Below are 17855 nucleotides of genomic sequence, written 5' to 3'. Positions count from 1 at the left end.
CTCGTTTATTGTTAATAATTAATAAACTTGTAGTTTCTTAACAACGTATATCTTATAAATTTACAGTATATTTACAAATCATGTTTTCATATGCATGGAAATAACAAATTAACTTTATCCTTATATTACTTATATATTTATTTATACGAGATGCCATATCATTGTTATATAAAATTATACAGTCATATGATATGTTTCTTATGCATTAAGTTATACTACAAGGTTATAGAGAACACATTACACGATAAAAAATATCTTTACAGGTTATAAGAATATTTCATTCTTATATCAATTAGTTTTACAAATGTGTCCTTTGCAAACATCTTTCTTATATTCTCATCAAGTATCTCTATTATTCATTAAATTTATTTCTAACAGTTTCAATATTTCATATGGACATTCATAAAAGTGGAAGAATTATAAAAATTACTGTATTATATTCATTTGATTCAATGTTCAATACATATAAAAATGATATATATGACTTTAATCTTATAAGGTTATTTTTATCTTTTAATTTTATTGTTATTGTAGTTTTCAATAACTGTTTAAATACATTTCTCAAATATTAAATAATTTCTACAGTAATAATAAATTCCTATAGTAATTATAATAATTTCTTTCTTTAAATATACTCGAATAATTTTTTTTAAGAAGTCATTTCTTTTAGAATAACAACATAAATTACTATATTATGGATTTGGTTTTCCACGGCTAACAGCATCACAGATGCATTTTTAATTATCTTAAATCAAATTGACATTTGTACATATATACTGTGTGAACATAAAATTATATCATTTAAGATTTATTAGTTCGTCAAAAAAAATTTATTTGTCATTTATTAATATTAATACCACTTTCAGCGGGTGTGATTAATCTTGGAATGAATAGGTGTTAAAATTGGTACAAAACATTAGTATAAGTAATTTAAAAATCTTATGGAAGAATTATGGTTAAAAAACTTATTAAAATCTAATATCTACTCTACCACATTGATTGGATAGATTTCATTGGCTTAACATAAATTATACGCGAGACTAAGTTTTAACAGATCTTATTGAAAAAATAGGAGCACGATACCGTTGATTTATATTTGTAACAAACTAAATGTTCTGTTATATAGAATATTTATTTACATTGCAATGTACTTATTATGTACTTTGCTTTAAATATTCTCTTAAATATATTTTTTGTTATATTCATTTTAATCTCCTTAGTTTTCTACAACAAAACAAAGACGTGAACATGTATTATTAAACAAAACAAAGTAATATAATTAGTTTGTTTTATTGTTTAAAATAACGCATTACTTACTTTGATAAATTTGGCTCTTTTAAATTTTTTGGTGCCTTCTGTCTTTTAGGACGTCTTAGTGAATTATTTTCAGTATTTATGTTTGTACTCACTATGCTACCTTCAGAATCACTAGAATTTTCAAGAGGTGGAGAATAAAGAATCTTTTTTTGTTTAAAAATAAAATGAATGTTTCTTAAATAATGAAGTTAAAAATGATTAAAAAAGCAATATTGAATACCGATTGAATTTAAGAAATAATAATAATAATAATAATATAATTTATAGATAATCATACATACGATAACGAGCTAGAATTCTGTAAAAATGTTTCTTCATAGGAAAGGATCTGTGATTTAACATCAGAGTCATTAAGTTTTTGTAAGACAACTTTAACAGTACTTGGATCTTTGTCATTTGTAGATTTATTCTTCTGTCTTCTGACTTTTTCCTTTCGCGAAGTTATATTTTGAGAATTATTTGCGTCGAGTAATTTGTTTGTATTTTTTAATTTTTTCTGTTGATGTGTATCTAATGATATATCTACCATCGGTATCGTACAATCAAGTGTAGTATTTGAAAGCTGAGGCAATTTAACTGTAAGCTGATCAATTAACGAATCGTCTTTAATATCATTATTGGTAGATGGAAGTTCGCAATTCTGTGTTAATTTCTGTAATGTAGTCGTTATTTCAGGTTCTGGTTCTTTTGTAACTATGGACTTTACAACGGAATCTTCTAAAACAGGTAGCTGTAAATCATTTATATCAAAAGGTACATTATTATTTCGTCGCATAAACATTAAAGTAAATTCGTCAAGATCATCATCCGTAGTTTCGGTAGAATTTCCACGTTGTCGTGTCACAAATCCTTGATTATTTATTGTAACATCATCTTCCATTCCAAGATCATTCTCTTGAGAATTATTTAAAATATTTTGTTTTTCTGAAGTATGACATTTAAATGTACTTTTTCTAGAGTATAAATTATCAGATTCTTTATTATCTTCTTGATAATTATCACTATCATTATTATATTGCAATGTATGTAACATGGAAGTTTTTGTAGTACATTGTTGTGCATTGTCACTTTTATTATTATAATTTTTCATTTTATTACTTTCTATATTTGAATTTGTTGAAGGAGAAAGCCTTTGATAACTATTAAATAACCAGCTTGGACCTTCCAATGGATCATCCTTAATAGATACGTAATTATAACTATCTCTATTATTTGTTTGTACATTAAGTTTAGGCTGTTCATTTTTAAGGCTTTTTTTACTACTCCGTATAGATTCATCACTATTTTCTTCTGAATCAGTTTCTTCTGGAAAGTCTATTGACAATTGCATTTCTGAAATAATGTTATCCTTATCTTGTTTATTAGATATATTATTTGTTGAATCATTCATTTCTATGTTTTCATTAACAACATTATCTTTAATTGAACCCAGCTATTAAAAATAGAGAGATTTAATTAAAAGAAAAATATCGAAAAGATAGTTGTTTAATATAAAGAGAAAAAAACAAACCCTTCGAATATTAATAGTTTGGCAATTTTGTAATAATTTGGAGACGTCGTTCAATTTAACACGAGGACTTCCTAATAAATGAGTATCTTCTATATTATTTGGTTCTGATAGTCTATTAGATCTTGATCTTGAATGTCTCTCGGATAACTGTTCAGAATATTTACTTTTTCGTTTACTTAATCGTCGTTCATTTCCATCTAGGAATATCAAATTAAATATTTCGTTTTTAAATTACATTACATGAATCTACATTGTATCAATATATTACTTTACATAATATTTCATACCACTAGCTCTTGATGAAGTAACATTCAATCTTTCTGGCATTCTACAGATACGACCACCAGTCTGAAATAAGAAATTTTTGTATCAACAACTCGTTTTATATGTACTAAATTAGTATTAAATATTCATTAAGTTTGTTTTTATACGTGCATTTCTTGCTTGAACAGGAATAGAAGCAGGGGAATTATCATCATCTACATTTGAATTTTCAGATAATATTACTGGCGTAGATACTTCTTCTATAGTACTCAAGGTCGTTGGATTATTAAAATGTTGCATATTTACTCGACTCAAGTTAATAGTGGGCTTTGTTATTGTATGCCCACTTACCATCGGTTTAACTATTCCTCTAGTAGGAGATTTAGATGATAGTCTTCTGCTTTCTCCTTCTTTAAAATCATTGTTTTATAAGCAATAATTAGCATTTTATAAATAATAATCTGCTTATGTAATATAAATTCAATACAAAATTCCCTTACTGGAAAGTGGATTACAAGACATACGTAAGTTCATATTAGAAGGTGTAAATTCTTGGCAGGAAGCAATAGTACTTGTTACAAATTTAGTCATTGTAACTAACATTTTCAGCATTTCTTTAGCATTTTGTAATATTTTTAAAATTGTATTCTGAAAAAAAAAAAAATAAAATGTAATTAAAATAAACACATTAAAATATGGTCTTAATTTTTTTATCATAAATATATTACTTATGTATTTTACTTACATCACGTTTATTACAAGCTGAGCTCAAGTCTTGAACTTCTGCTAATAAAGCAACATTTTGTGAAAATAGAAGTTGTCCTTTTTGTTTTTGCTTAGAAAGTGCCTTTGCTAATGAACTATTATTACTTCTTAACTTTTCATATGCTATGAAGAAAAAATATTTATACTACGATAATTAAAAATAAAAAATATCATTATAATTAAAGTATATATATATATATATATATATATATATATATATATATATATATATACAACATATAAAAATATTTTATTTTATAATTGAAATACTCACAGGACATACAACCTTTAGTCCTCAGATATCTCCCTAAACATTGTGTTCTTTTAATAAGCACAGTGGCTCTTTTGAATCTTCTATGTCTCGTTATTTGTGACATTATTTGTCTGTTTCTCTAAATTTTAATAAAATAAGAAGTATAAGTTATTATGAATATATAATTATTTCATTATTTACAACAAGAACACTATATAAAATTATACGAAATATTTATTTTTACATGCTGGTTAGAATGAAAATTATGTAAAAATTAGAATGATAATACAAAAGATACGATTCTAAGAAATAGTTAATTATACGAATTATTCATTTCATTATTCATTTTAATGAACACACAATTATTATAACTGCAAAAAAAATATTATATAATTGACAACTTTTATAAATTTAATACAAATTACAGAATGAAGAAATCTAACGGAAATATAAATATTTGATTACTAGCTAAATTAAGAAAAATATTACAAAAATATTGCACTACGAACATTACACTATGAAAACATTTTTATTAGTATTACATTTCAAAGAAATTGATTAACAAATCTCTCATTGCATAGTTTTTTACTCTGATACTTCGAAGTACTGCTTCAAAGAAAGCTTAGTAACAGATATAAAAGAAACATTGTCGCCATTAAAAACGTCCTGGAAAATAGGTTATGAGAGAGGAAAACGAATATCAGATTATTTTTTAGGACAGCGCTATCTAGTGGTCACATGTAAAAAACATTTATCAATAAGAAGAATCGCTATTAAAAATTAAAAGAAGTTTTAACTCTTATGATAAATTCAAAGGTTCCGTGTCATTCTTTCTTTCGACTAGGTATAAAATTATTCTTGTTATAACCTAAACACTGGAAAATAACTTAAATATTTGACATACATAATATTTCAAAGTATCATTCATTATACCTTTACAAAAAAAAAAAAGAAGAAGAAAGAGAAAAGAAAACGAAAATATAATCAATCATTCATTTTCATATCCTTTTTTCGAAATATCGAGAAAAAGAAAACAAATAAAATATAATGTAACAATGTAGATAGTAATATTAAATTCTTTCTTTGTATTATAAAATAAAGCGAAAGAAATTATTTTATTTCGAATTACTTCGGTCTTCTGTGACCTAGAAAAAAATTCTTTATCGATAACTTTTGTCAAAAGAACTTTTATGATAATTATAGATAAGAATCTGATCGTTTCTCGACCACTGGTTTTTCGCATATCAACTTTCGTGGCTCAATATTGTCAGTCACCTCCTCCTACTCTTATTTAAACTACGAACTGATGTTACTGTATGACTAAGCATCGAAGTTGTTAATGTTTTTGGCTCATTCATATATATACTTGGAATAGAAGCGCATTCCATATTATAACAAAGAAAAGTTTAGAGTTGGAACGTTTGATGCGAAAGACACATCGTTTTGACATTGTATTTTTCGCCCCGAGAACTTTTGATCGTCGCGACATCAATCATTTTCCTTTTTTTTTTTGAGTGTTATTTTTATTTTTTATTTTCTTCGCACAATGGAAAGTGAAAGGTGAGTTTTATTTACGAATTTTTTATTTTTACAATAATGATTTGAATTTTGGCGCGTTGTTTCATTTATATCTTTTGTTTTCTTTTTCTATTTGCTTTCTTTTCTATTTTTTTCAAATATATCGATGAATATCGATTCGATTATCGTAAGACTCTTATGGATTTGTTTATAACAAGAAATATTATTGGGACTTAATGAAACAGTCGATCTTTCATTCCGTTTTCTATTCTTTATCGCTAAACGAAGAAGTAGATAGAAATTGAAATTTGATAATTCAATCAATCAGAGAAAATATTATTGACTAATTAAATATCGTAAAAAGGAATATATATATATATATATATATATATATATATATATATATAATGACATACATTTAAATTCGATTCTAAGAATGATAGTCGATATATCGATAAAGAAATATCTGTTATATATGAAATCATGGATTTTTCCACATGTACGATTTCAATACTCATCAAATAAACATCGATAAAATATCTTCATTTAGGTAGAAAATTCATGTGGATTATGTTATCTATAAAAAAAGAAATAAAATATTTTTTTTCGCTATATTAATGTATACTAACATTACACGTTGATAAAAAATTAATATTATAGATCGATCGCGTATTAAATTTGAAATAGATTTTCTTTTATCGATTCAAAACATCTCTTTTCTTTTAATTTATTTAACCTTACCCTCGCACTGTTATAATATTTATTTTAAAATTCTCTCATACGTATTCTTTGTTCGTATGTCGGACAAATCGTGTCTTGCTCTTTCTTTCTCTTTCTATTTCGTTACATATGTAAAAGAATACCCTTCACCTAATCTAGTTAAAACCAGTTTTATCTGGTCAGTCTAGAGATTCTTTTCTATGAACTGATTGGTTAAAATAAATATTAATTTCATTTTTTTTTTTATAAATATTTTCGAAGCATCGAAATATAACATCTTTTATTTCGTTGTCGAAAAATTTAGTATAGTCATATCAGTTCCGTGGGCGGAATGGTTTGGTACACCGTGCTATATCAAGCCAGTGGTTCTCAACTTGAGGGTATAGATAATCTATAACAAAAAGAAAAGAAATATATATATATTTTTTTATGGGTTTATATATATGTATATATATTATATATAATATATATTTTTTATAGATTTAATAATATATTTAACATATGTGTATATATATATTTTTTTTAGTTAGGTCTTTACAATTATTTTTTACTTTATTTTTCTATTCAATGAAAAAGAAATTTTAGGCAAAAAATAAGTTGAAAAGAAAAAAAAGAAAAGGATTGCAGATAAACAAGATTTTCTGTCCCATTCATTTTTAAATACATACATATTCTATCCAATCTGGTGTATATTTTGTGGTGAAGACACGTTTGGACTAGAGATTGCAAATCAGACAAGGATGGTGCTTGCACCGTTACCACCACCCTCCCTTCCCCACTATTTTCCTTTACCCCTTCTCTTCGAAACTAACAGTTAACGGCACAGAAGTGGAATGCATTTATAACGAAAAACGACAGTGACTTGAGAGTAAGAAGAAAACGGATGATCTTCGTGCATCGTGCAAGTGCAACGAAGTTAGTAAATATATCGTTAAAAAATGGTGCATAAATAAACATGTATAAACTTATATATATATAGAAATTCAATTAAATTTCAAAACATTAATTATAAATATTCAAGTTGATTTTTTTATTAAATTATAATTCTTTATACTGCATTTATTAAATTTGAAAAATATTTGACAAATTAATAATATTTGCATGCATTATATTTGGTGATGGTTTGAGTTTCGAAGAAAGTGAGAAAGGGGAATAAATTTTGTAGGTCACTCAATTTTCTTTCATGTTTTAAAAATAGAATGTTTCGTTTCGTTCATTGTAAAAATGTACATATTTTTAAACTTACAAATGCATTTAAATCTTATAGATATGCAAAACTTGTTATCGTATTGCTACTAGTTCTATAATTTTTTGTTCTACCTGGTGAAAAAATTATGAAATAAGAAAAATTGTTAAATAATAAAATTTTGTATTTTTTTTATAGTAAGAAAGAAAAAAGATTCAAAGAGAATAATTTATATAACATATCATTCATATGTATATATGTGTATACACATACATACATTATTATTTATTGTATAATATACATTCTACGCATGTAACCCGTTTACTTCCGGAAAAATAGAAAAAAAAATATATATATATATATATAAGAAAGTGAAGAGAACGTTGAAATCGTCCTTCATTTAATCGTATACCTAACCGATTTCAATTCAACGAATTCAAAGTAATTTTCTTTAGATCGATCAAAACGAAGTTCGGCAAACTAATTACAATATAATTGAAAGATCTGAATTATTTGCAATTTTAAAAATGAAAGATAAATGAATATATTTTCAATATACCAGTCGATGATAATGAAAGTGATTTAACAGAAATCATTTGAATTATTAAAACACATATTTTTTTATACGCTGTTCTTAAAATTTAAGAATCTATCTAAAAGAATTATTTTTTAAAAATAAATATATTTGCTTTTTCTATGTTAGTCATTGTTTATATACAAATTATTTCTTAAATAATTCCAATCCGAATGTCAAAATATGTCGAAACGATTTACGATTAACGATTACGTACAATTTACGATCACAGTAAATCAATCAAAAAAAATGTTTTTCAAAAAAAGTTAGTTGAAAACGTATTTTACAGATTGAATTCGATGAGCGAAATGAGCGTTCAAGGGTTCTACACGAGCAAGCCTGATTCATTATCGATTATGAAAAAGGATATTTTCGAAGGTATCAATGAATTTTGTCATTAAACGATTTTTCATTAATATGTCGATGTGTTTATATAATATTTGAATGTTAAATATTAATAGATTAATAGATTAGAATATCAGAAGGTGATCGTTACGGTTCGGAGAATGATTTAACGTGAACGTAATTAAGCTAATCACTGTTTCTCGATCGCGTTCATAAGATTTTTATTTTTACATAAATCGTCTCTCTTTACGTGAGTAAATAATAATTCAGTACTCGTTTATTTGGAAAACATATAATAACTAAGTAATAATTGTGTAATACGTAATATTAAAAAATACATAAGATAGTAGGTAGATTCGTGTCTCTCGTTCATTATGACACTAAAGTAATGAATCCTCAAACGTAATTAAAGTTGTTCTTTAGGAAAGATAGAAAATCCAAGGACTCAAGATCTGGATCGTTTTGGATTTTATCAAGTGACGATGTATGCAATACTCAGCATACCATTATTATTCTCAGCTGGTTTTGCGTTATTATATGTTTTCACTGCAGGCGAAGTTAAATACAGGTATATTCTTTAAACTAAATATCATTTTTGAAATGTAAAACGTATCAAGAAATTTATCAAAAGTTATCAATTTTTTGAAGTTCAGATGTCTCGTTCCGGAATGTGAAAATTCTTCGAACACTGTATTCAATCCACCATGGATTTTAGACTCTGCTCCGAAGGTAGATGGAACATTGGCGACATGTACACGTTATGTTATAAATGAAAACTCTGGAACGTGTTCGTCTGTTTCCTTTAAAAATATCACTCGAAATTGTGATGCATGGTTCTATGATCCCAACGAACGTACCATACTTAACGAGGTAAAATTTTCTAGCATCATAAGCATTACGTTTTATTATATCTATCTATTTATATTTTTAATAGTGGAACTTTACTTGTGATAATAATCGATGGAAGCTGACTTTGGTCGGTACGATTAACAACGTCGGACAATTAGTTGGCCTGACCTTTGCTGGATATATTTCTGATAAGTTAAGATCAAACGATTGATTTATCGACTTATCGAAAGTTGAATAAATTATAATAAAGTTATATTTGTTTTAGATACGGAAGACGAACGATATTAACCGGCGCAACTTTTATCAGTGGAATTAGCGGTTTGATTCATTCATTTTCTGTTAATTATTGGATGTTCGTTGCATTCGAATTTATGGATGCTGTTGCAGGAGCTGGAATTTATAGCGCTGGTTTTATCTTAGGTAATGTTCATGAAGAATAATTAAATCTTCACGGTTTAATCGAGAAACTAAAGGAATATTTTATATGTTCCATTTCTAGGAATGGAGTTAACTGGAGCTAAAAATAGAGTCTTAGGGAACACTATAACAAATTGCATGTTTGCTTTCGGTGAAATCATTTTAGGTTTAATTGCTATGTGGTTAAGATCTTGGCGAACGCTTTTACGTGTCATTTATGGTCCAGCTTTGTTAGCTATATTCCTTCCTTATACTATACCAGAATCTGTCAGGTAATAGTTGTCAGTGAGTATTTATCTATATTGTTAAGTTGTTATCTATATCGTTGTACAATTTACTTATTAACACGATCTTCGTTTATGTCATTAATCTTCATTAATTGGAAATTATTGAACTTATATACATAGTTGTCATGTTATTTTATTTTTAATATCATGTCATTTTCAAGATGGTTAATGGCGAATGGTAAAAGTGAAGAAGTTGAACGAGTATATCGTAAAATGGCAGAAATGAATGGCTTAGAGATTTCAGATGAAACTATTCGAATATTCAAAGAATTAAATGTCATCGAACCCGCGAATGTAACATTCATTATTTTTTCTAATTCGTTAAGATTTATCAACAATACACTTAATACTAATTAATTATTCTTGTTAATTTCAGAAAGAATCATTAGATCAGAAGACAAACGAAAAGAGACCAATCGAACAAGTTCTTCACAGTTCCATCATCATGATTCGTTTACTCATTTGCTCCTTTTGTTGGTTAACAAATACTTTTATTTATTACGGCCTATCTTTAAATTCGGTAGCATTTGCAGGTGATAAATACGTGAATTTTATACTAGTTGCCGTTGTTGAAATACCAGCACATTTTCTTACCTGGCTGTTAACCGATTATATTGGTCGTAAAGCGACGCTTTCCGGATCATTTATTTTCAGTGGACTTTTTTGTCTTGCTATTCAGTTCATACCATCAGGTATAAAATTAAAATAGAATAATTAATAGATATTTATTATTAATTAATATACGTTCTCGATGTTCCAAATGAAATCGATCGTACTACAGAAGGCTGGTTATATGCTCCTTTAATTTTATACATGGGTGGAAAATGGTGCATCACTATGTCTTTTTCAACGATCTATCTGTACACAGCAGAAATGTTTCCAACAAATTTGCGACATTCATTGCTTGGGATTTGCAGTATGACAGGTCGGATAGGTTCCATATTAGCACCTCAAACTCCACTCTTGGTAAGTTAAATCGTGTACGATTGATTCAAACAATATTATAATAAGAAAGTCTTTTATTTACATAGATGCAAATTTTACCTGAATTACCATTGGTTATCTTTGGATGCATGGCTATTTTGGCAGGCATTTTCTCTCTTATTTTCCCTGAAACTTTGGGAACAAAACTTCCAGATACCGTATGGGAAGCAGAAAATATTGGTAAAATGAAACTTCATACTCGTTCGCAGGAACTACCATCCTAAAATAAAAAATATAAATTATGTTACGAGAGAGAGAGAGAGAGAGAGAGAGAGAGAGAAAGTGAGAAAGAGAATCATATCTTTGAACATAAGTGAATCTATGTTTTAAATTTATGTAGTTGTATAATATAGTTATAAAATTAGATTCAGAATTGATATTCTGATTTAGTTGCCATTTCATATACATTCGAAAAAATAATTATTGTTACCTCTGTATTTAAGAATTATGCACTGCCTTATAAAACATAATAAAGTAATTAATATATAAAAATTAATATACAATAAAAAATATTATGTGAATAAAAAATGTTATCAATAAATATTACAATTTTTATACATTATATTCAGTTATAATAAATCAATTTACTCTCGATACAACAATCATAATATTATTCACACGTAATAAATATATAATGTTTTCATAAACGTATAATACAATGTACAGATTTATTTAAATACTTTTTCGCTTTCATTTATTACCGATATTTTGAAAAAAGAATTCTGTATTATCGACGTATGATAAAAAAAGAAAGTATATTGATTCGGTCTTTAAAATCAATGTAAGTCGGTATCCTAAAAATTTGCAGTGAAACTGTACGATTGACGTAGAGTATAGCGTATCTGTACTTTATAATCTGTTTGATACTTATTGTGAGAAAAAATATTTCTTCGATTTATTCATTAATAGCAACGTTTTAATTGCTGTGATTCATTGCGATGTCGCAATTTTCAAGCAAAAGACTATGTTCACAAATTACTATTCCATTTAGATTATTTATAAGACATTCTATGACACTTCGTACAACAGAAAGAAAGCATGAAACGATTTATGCTCTCTCATCTGGTTATTTATTTTTTTAATATAATGCCAATTAAATTAAATTATTCTCCCTTATTTCTCGCATAAACTATTAATGATAATAATAAAAAAAAAAAAGAAAAAAAAAGATCAATATTTTTTTCTTGATTGCATTTAGAACATATTGCTGTAGTGATATAATAAATATAATTTAATGATCCAATAAAAATGAAATATTATTTCTAAGGTCATGGAAAATGTGGAGTAGCTGTTGTCAGAATATCTGGTGTAAATGCAAGAGATGCTTTAAATAAAATGACCACAATATCAAATATAGAACCTAGGAAAGCTTTATTAAAAAAAATTTTAGATCCTGAAACAAAAGAAGTAATAGATAAAGGTTTATGTTTATGGTTTCCTGGTGAGTTTAATCTTTTTTATGTCTACTTTTATAAATAATATTTGAACAATATTTAATATTAAATATCTTTCAAAGAATATCCCTCTTCATATTTCAGGACCAAAATCATTCACAGGTGAAGATTGTGTTGAATTTCATGTTCATGGAGGATCGGCAATATTAGCTTCATTGATGACTGCACTTTCTAAATTACATTTTTATCAAGCTTTACCAGGAGAATTTACTAGAAGAGCGTTTTACAATAATAAATTAGATCTTGTGGAAATAGAAGGTTTAGCAGATTTAATAGAAGCAGAGACTGAACAACAAAGAAAACAAGCATTATTACAAGCCAATGGACATTTAAGTAAACTTTATAAAGATTGGCGAAAAAAACTTATTAATATTATTTCTAATTTAGAAGCTTACATAGATTTTAATGAAGAAGATAATATAGAAGACAATGTCTTGGAAATTTGTAATTGTTCTATTAAAAATCTTATCAAAGAGATAGAACAACATCTTTCAGATAATAGAAAAGGTGAAATTTTACGTAATGGAATAAAAACTGTAATTATTGGAAAACCAAATGTAGGCAAAAGTACAATATTGAATTATCTAGTTCAAAGAAATGCTGCTATTGTATCTCCTACTGCAGGAACTACAAGGGATATTATCGAATTAAGAATAAACATTTCTGGTTATCCAGTTATTTTAGCAGATACTGCAGGATTTACAAAAAGTCCTAAAGATCCAGTTGAGAGTGAAGGTATTCTTAGGGCAAAAGCATATGCAGAAAATGTGGATCTTATAATTTTAGTAATGGATGCATGTGAATATCTACAGAGTGGAATGGCATACCCAGATTATGTGAAGGAATATGTTAATAATATGAATTTAAATGAAATATTAACAGATGAATATAGAAAGAGATGCATCATAATTGCAAATAAAATTGATCTTTTGAATGAGAAAGATAAGGAAATTATAAAAAAAGAAAACGTAGTCGCAACTTCCTTTATAACAGAAGAAGGTCTGTTAGACATAACAAAGACTATGATAAATTATTGTAAAGAGTTGTAAGTATTTATAACAAGAAAATTTGTAATTCTTACCCATTGAAATATAGCTTGTATCATTCGTTATATGAATGAAAATAATTTTGATCAATAGAATGCCCATGCTTATAACAATTACAATGGGAAAGAGTTAATATAATTTATAACATTAAAAATACTGTAACATAAATAAAAACAACAATATTATTACATTTACTTTTACAGATGTCATAATACATTCAATGAAGATCCAGTAATTAGTCAAAATAGATATAGAAATCATTTATCTAGATGTCTAAAAAATCTTCAGAATTATATCAAAATTATTTCTATTAAAAATTATGATATGGTAATAGCTGTAGAAGAAATACGGATTGCAATGAGAGAACTTGGAATGATTACTGGTCATGTTTATAATGACGAGATATTAAACAACATTTTTAAAAATTTTTGTATTGGTAAATAAAAAATGAATATTGTCTTATATTTCTTATTATCATTTCATTTTAAATAATATTATATATGTGCGTGTGTGTGTGTATATATATATATATACACAAGAAAATAATTATTTTACAAAGTAAATTACATATATGAAATTATTTGAATTTTTGCGCTGTCGGTAATGTTTAACTGCAGTTCTGCAAGATATATACACTTTGTATATATATAGCTTTCATCAAACAGGGATTTCTGTCATATTTGGTGGCACCTCTGTTAAATTATGAGGTTAATCTTTGTTGCAAATTATTGGAATGCATTAGATAAAATTAAACATTTGAAGAAAATATATGTTGAATAAACTATGTACAATAATCATTTTATATGTTTTATACAAATTATTATCAACGAACTTCATTAATCCTTTCAATTGAAGTTTAAAATTATATTACAATTATACATATTATTCGTTTGAATTTGATACAAACGAAGGTTCTACTATGATTCTTTATCTTTTTCTTGAATTTTTTAATTTTTTGAATCATTAATCATATATTATTTAGAAATAAAAATTAATACATATTTTTAATTATAAAGTTTTCAATACATTAAACCATAGCTGTCATGAATTTTTTTTTTCGAAGGGCATAATAATATAAAAAATGTTTTCAGATATAGAAAGAATAAAAAGAAATTTGTTGATGTGGTAAAATTTTACTCTAATAAAATAATTAATTAAATTATACATATCTCTTTTGAACACAAATTTTGCTTAATCAATGTAATAAGTACTACATAAAGAAGAAATATTTATGCTTCAATTGTCTTCATTCTGAAATGTAATTTTATCTTTATAATTGTAAATACATTATTGATCTCACTTGGGTTGCATTAATGTTACTGTAATTTTGGCATAACTGCTTTTAAATGCGTACAATTATATACATTATTTTAATGTATATAATTGTCACATTGTCTCATAAGAACTGATATACACAGATATACAGAAATCTTAGAAAAAACTTTATATTACAATTGTGTTGGGTATTGTGTCTTTGTGTGCTTCATAAGAACACGTCATATTTAATCGTATCTTACACATATGTTATCTGCGATCGATACGACTACCATTCCTATAGCCACCACGGCCTCGTGAATTACTTTTGGTGGTAGCTGTAGTTTTTGGTGAAGATTCATTGCTAGAATATCTTGCAGATCCACCAGGTAAACCTGATCCTCCACTATTATTGCCTCCATTATTTCCACCACCCCCATTACCAATACTTCCACTCTTTGTAGTTGTTGAACTTCCAGTTGTACCAGTTGTAGGTACTGCTGCATTACTTTGTACAGCCTATAAAGTGGTTATTACTTTGATATTTTGTTAATAATAATATAAATTAACTGACATTATAAACTGCATTTACTTAATGTCTTTTCTTATTTATAAAATATGAAGTTTCTTTTTAGGTAAAATAATTCTTCTCTATCTTCTTTAACTCAAATTAGTGCTATGCTCATAATTTTGATAAAATATTTAGTACTGTCATCTAGATCTACAAAATGTTCATATTACTGTTACCTGTATAAATTTATCTAATTATGAAACGATTGAAGATCATTTAATCAAAGGAATATTGATATACTGAAATAAATACCATTATTAAACGACTTCATTGATTCCCAAAAGCTAATAGAGATGAACTTGCGTAAAGAAACATAATTTGAAGGACATAAATCTGAAAAAAAAGCAAACTTAAAACCACTTACCAAAGGCTGACGTCCAGGTTGACCAGTGATGATACTAGCATTCCCATTATTTGTTATGGTACTGTTAACGTTATTACCAGGTGGTCCTGACCCACTTTGATTAATCAATTGTTGAGCCAAGGCAGGATTTGGCTCGCTCATATTCAATTGCTCATTTATGACCATACAAAATTCTCCAATCTTTTGAATATCTCCATTTTTTCCAGAATACAATGTCAAACATTGTCTCCAGATAGACGCATATCCTTTGGTTAATCTAACGATGTCGCCAGGAACTAATAGCTGTCCAGGTTCATCCCAAATGGAGACATTCATACAAGCTGTACTGTCCGCAACTTTGAACGTTCGAACTTCGCGGTTTTCTTTGGTGATAGTAGGATGACCAACCTCCAATATGATAAACACTACATTAATATTTTTCTGGCCAGGCCTTATGTCTTTTATTAGCACGTATTCCATCGTTCCGTCAGGCGTAAATACGACACACGTCGTCCCTCCTTACGCGGCGTCCACTAGCGTGAATAAATTCGAACGTACGTTAGAAGTTTTGTCACCGTATTATTGCAAATTTTATAGCTTCCCAACCCTCTCTAATAGAGCGACGTTTTTCGCATGAATTTACGTCGCTGAATATAGCTCCGTACTTATGATAGCGCGATCTCGAAATGATGACTCTCGAATACGTCGAGCGTATGAAATGTTCATAAAGATTAATACGCTTGTTACGTTGCTGATACTTTATGAAGCAAGTGTCGGCCATATTATTGTAGTACAATTTACGGACACTAGTTTCGCTAGTACGTGAGGAATCAAATTTATCAGAGGAGCATTTAAAACCAACAATTTATATGGTCCAAAACGTCATCTCATGTTGTACTTTGAAAGTTTCTGATACATTCTTGTCGGTCATATAACATTCTTCTATTATCGGAGAAAAAAATTATATCGATAAAATAGAACAGAATCGTTATGATATAATATTAAAGTTGTATTTACAATTTTAATGAAATTTTCTTGTTAATTATATCTCCTCATTTTTTTATGAATTTAATAATATTTCTCAACTGTAATAAGAAATAATCCTTAAAATATTAATAACGTTATAAGCTAGATGTACAAATAAGTTTTGTATTAATCAACATACAATATTTATTAAGCACACGTAATTTAGATATAATTCAAATGATATAAAAATAAATATTTTCGCTTTCTATGTGTATTTTCTAAAATGTCGGTATTGACGCTGTAACGTAGCGACCTCTTGAAAATTCGAGTAATCTAAAAGTTAAAATGGAAAATTTTAACGTTAGGTCGTAATATGCTAGTAGTAAAGGTCAATAATCAACGATGCAGAATACATTTTATATACGACAAAACTAGTCTTAGTCTATTGTTGGAATATTTAATTATTCTACGATAAAAAATACGATTGTGATATCTAACAAAACAGAATCTTGACTGAAGGAATTTTTTGCTTTAGAAATATTCAAGTTACCGAGTAAAAAAGTCATGGAACAAAAAAAAAAGAAAATATAAAAAGCCTCAAGATTTTTGACAATAATTCTAATTTGTTAAGAAAAGAAAAGAAAAATAAAAATGAAAAAGTGGAAGTCAAGTATATAGAAAACGTCAAAGCGTCATCATATAATGGCGTTCTGACGTAACACGGCGTTACGTCAATCTTTGGTTACAGTACACAAGAGGGATGGTGTACGCGTGGGTGCGCTAGTTTTGAGGTAAGAGAGAGAGAGGAAGGGAGAGAGAGAGAGAGAGAGAGAGAGTGGGAGTAAGAAAGTAAAGTTCAGCGGGGGTGTAACGTCAATAAAAGAATCCTTTTTCAGATTGGTGGGGGATTATACCGAAATAAGCGGAAGGGGCAAATTTGTTAAAGGAATTTTACATTTTGCCCTCAGGACAGATGAAAGTAATGAGAATGTTAAAGAAGAATGAACAGGATATTTTGAATAATTGTTATGAAATTTATCATCTTTTTTTTGTAAAGGAAGAATATCTTTCGTAGAATATTTCTGAGATACAAAATTTATTCTGTTAAATTTTATATATATGTACTTAGAAGCACATGCGAATGATTATGGATCAGGACGTCGTCGAAAGCATTCAAAGGTCAAGAGAGTAAAATAACTTTGCTATACTAATCCACCTACGTGGATAATACA

General features: G+C 27.3%; 4 protein-coding genes across 9 annotated transcripts; 2 read left to right on the top strand and 2 right to left on the bottom strand.

Annotated features, from left to right (window-relative positions):
• Positions 1–488: 488 nt before the first annotated feature.
• LOC127068235 (homeobox protein 4-like) lies at positions 489–4800 on the bottom strand. Of its 3 annotated transcripts, none has more exons than XM_051004107.1 (10): positions 4652–4800; positions 4131–4248; positions 3837–3979; positions 3616–3739; positions 3263–3501; positions 3115–3175; positions 2828–3024; positions 1599–2749; positions 1318–1428; positions 489–1224 (listed from the first exon to the last, which is right to left on the bottom strand). In XM_051004107.1, the coding sequence occupies exons 2-10, from the start codon at positions 4231–4233 to the stop codon at positions 1203–1205; spliced, it is 2151 nt and encodes a 716-aa protein (XP_050860064.1). In that variant the 5' UTR covers positions 4234–4248; positions 4652–4800; the 3' UTR covers positions 489–1202. The 3 variants fall into 3 exon arrangements, with proteins under 3 accessions (XP_050860064.1, XP_050860063.1, XP_050860062.1); XM_051004106.1 differs by having other exon boundaries at positions 493–1224; positions 3592–3739; positions 4619–4795; XM_051004105.1 differs by having other exon boundaries at positions 498–1224; positions 3592–3739.
• Positions 4801–5385: 585 nt separating this feature from the next.
• On the top strand, positions 5386–11517 carry LOC127068246 (solute carrier family 22 member 5-like). Of its 4 annotated transcripts, none has more exons than XM_051004166.1 (11): positions 5387–5669; positions 8397–8485; positions 8876–9020; positions 9106–9322; positions 9387–9493; positions 9567–9721; positions 9801–9990; positions 10167–10299; positions 10382–10697; positions 10787–10971; positions 11037–11517. In XM_051004166.1, exons 1-11 carry the CDS (start codon positions 5656–5658, stop codon positions 11211–11213), a joined length of 1728 nt encoding a protein of 575 aa, XP_050860123.1. In that variant the 5' UTR covers positions 5387–5655; the 3' UTR covers positions 11214–11517. The 4 variants fall into 4 exon arrangements, with proteins under 4 accessions (XP_050860125.1, XP_050860123.1, XP_050860122.1 ...); XM_051004165.1 differs by lacking the exon at positions 5387–5669 and adding an exon at positions 6830–7262; XM_051004168.1 differs by lacking the exon at positions 8397–8485 and having other exon boundaries at positions 5386–5669; positions 8865–9020.
• Positions 11518–11810: 293 nt separating this feature from the next.
• On the top strand, positions 11811–13951 carry LOC127068253 (tRNA modification GTPase MnmE). The gene is made up of 4 exons (XM_051004188.1): positions 11811–12054; positions 12257–12430; positions 12528–13488; positions 13693–13951. Exons 1-4 carry the CDS (start codon positions 11928–11930, stop codon positions 13931–13933), a joined length of 1503 nt encoding a protein of 500 aa, XP_050860145.1. The 5' UTR covers positions 11811–11927; the 3' UTR covers positions 13934–13951.
• A 651-nt stretch (positions 13952–14602) lies between these two features.
• Positions 14603–16451, bottom strand: LOC127068267 (SOSS complex subunit B homolog). Its single transcript, XM_051004213.1, has 2 exons — positions 15679–16451; positions 14603–15262 (listed from the first exon to the last, which is right to left on the bottom strand). The coding sequence occupies exons 1-2, from the start codon at positions 16135–16137 to the stop codon at positions 15014–15016; spliced, it is 708 nt and encodes a 235-aa protein (XP_050860170.1). The 5' UTR covers positions 16138–16451; the 3' UTR covers positions 14603–15013.
• Positions 16452–17855: the final 1404 nt, after the last annotated feature.

This window comes from Vespula vulgaris, chromosome 12 (genome assembly GCF_905475345.1).
Source record: "Vespula vulgaris chromosome 12, iyVesVulg1.1, whole genome shotgun sequence".
Classification (NCBI taxonomy): Eukaryota; Metazoa; Arthropoda; class Insecta; order Hymenoptera; family Vespidae; genus Vespula; species Vespula vulgaris.
Note: the sequence above shows the minus strand (reverse complement) of the source record. Positions and strands in the feature narration are given on the sequence as shown.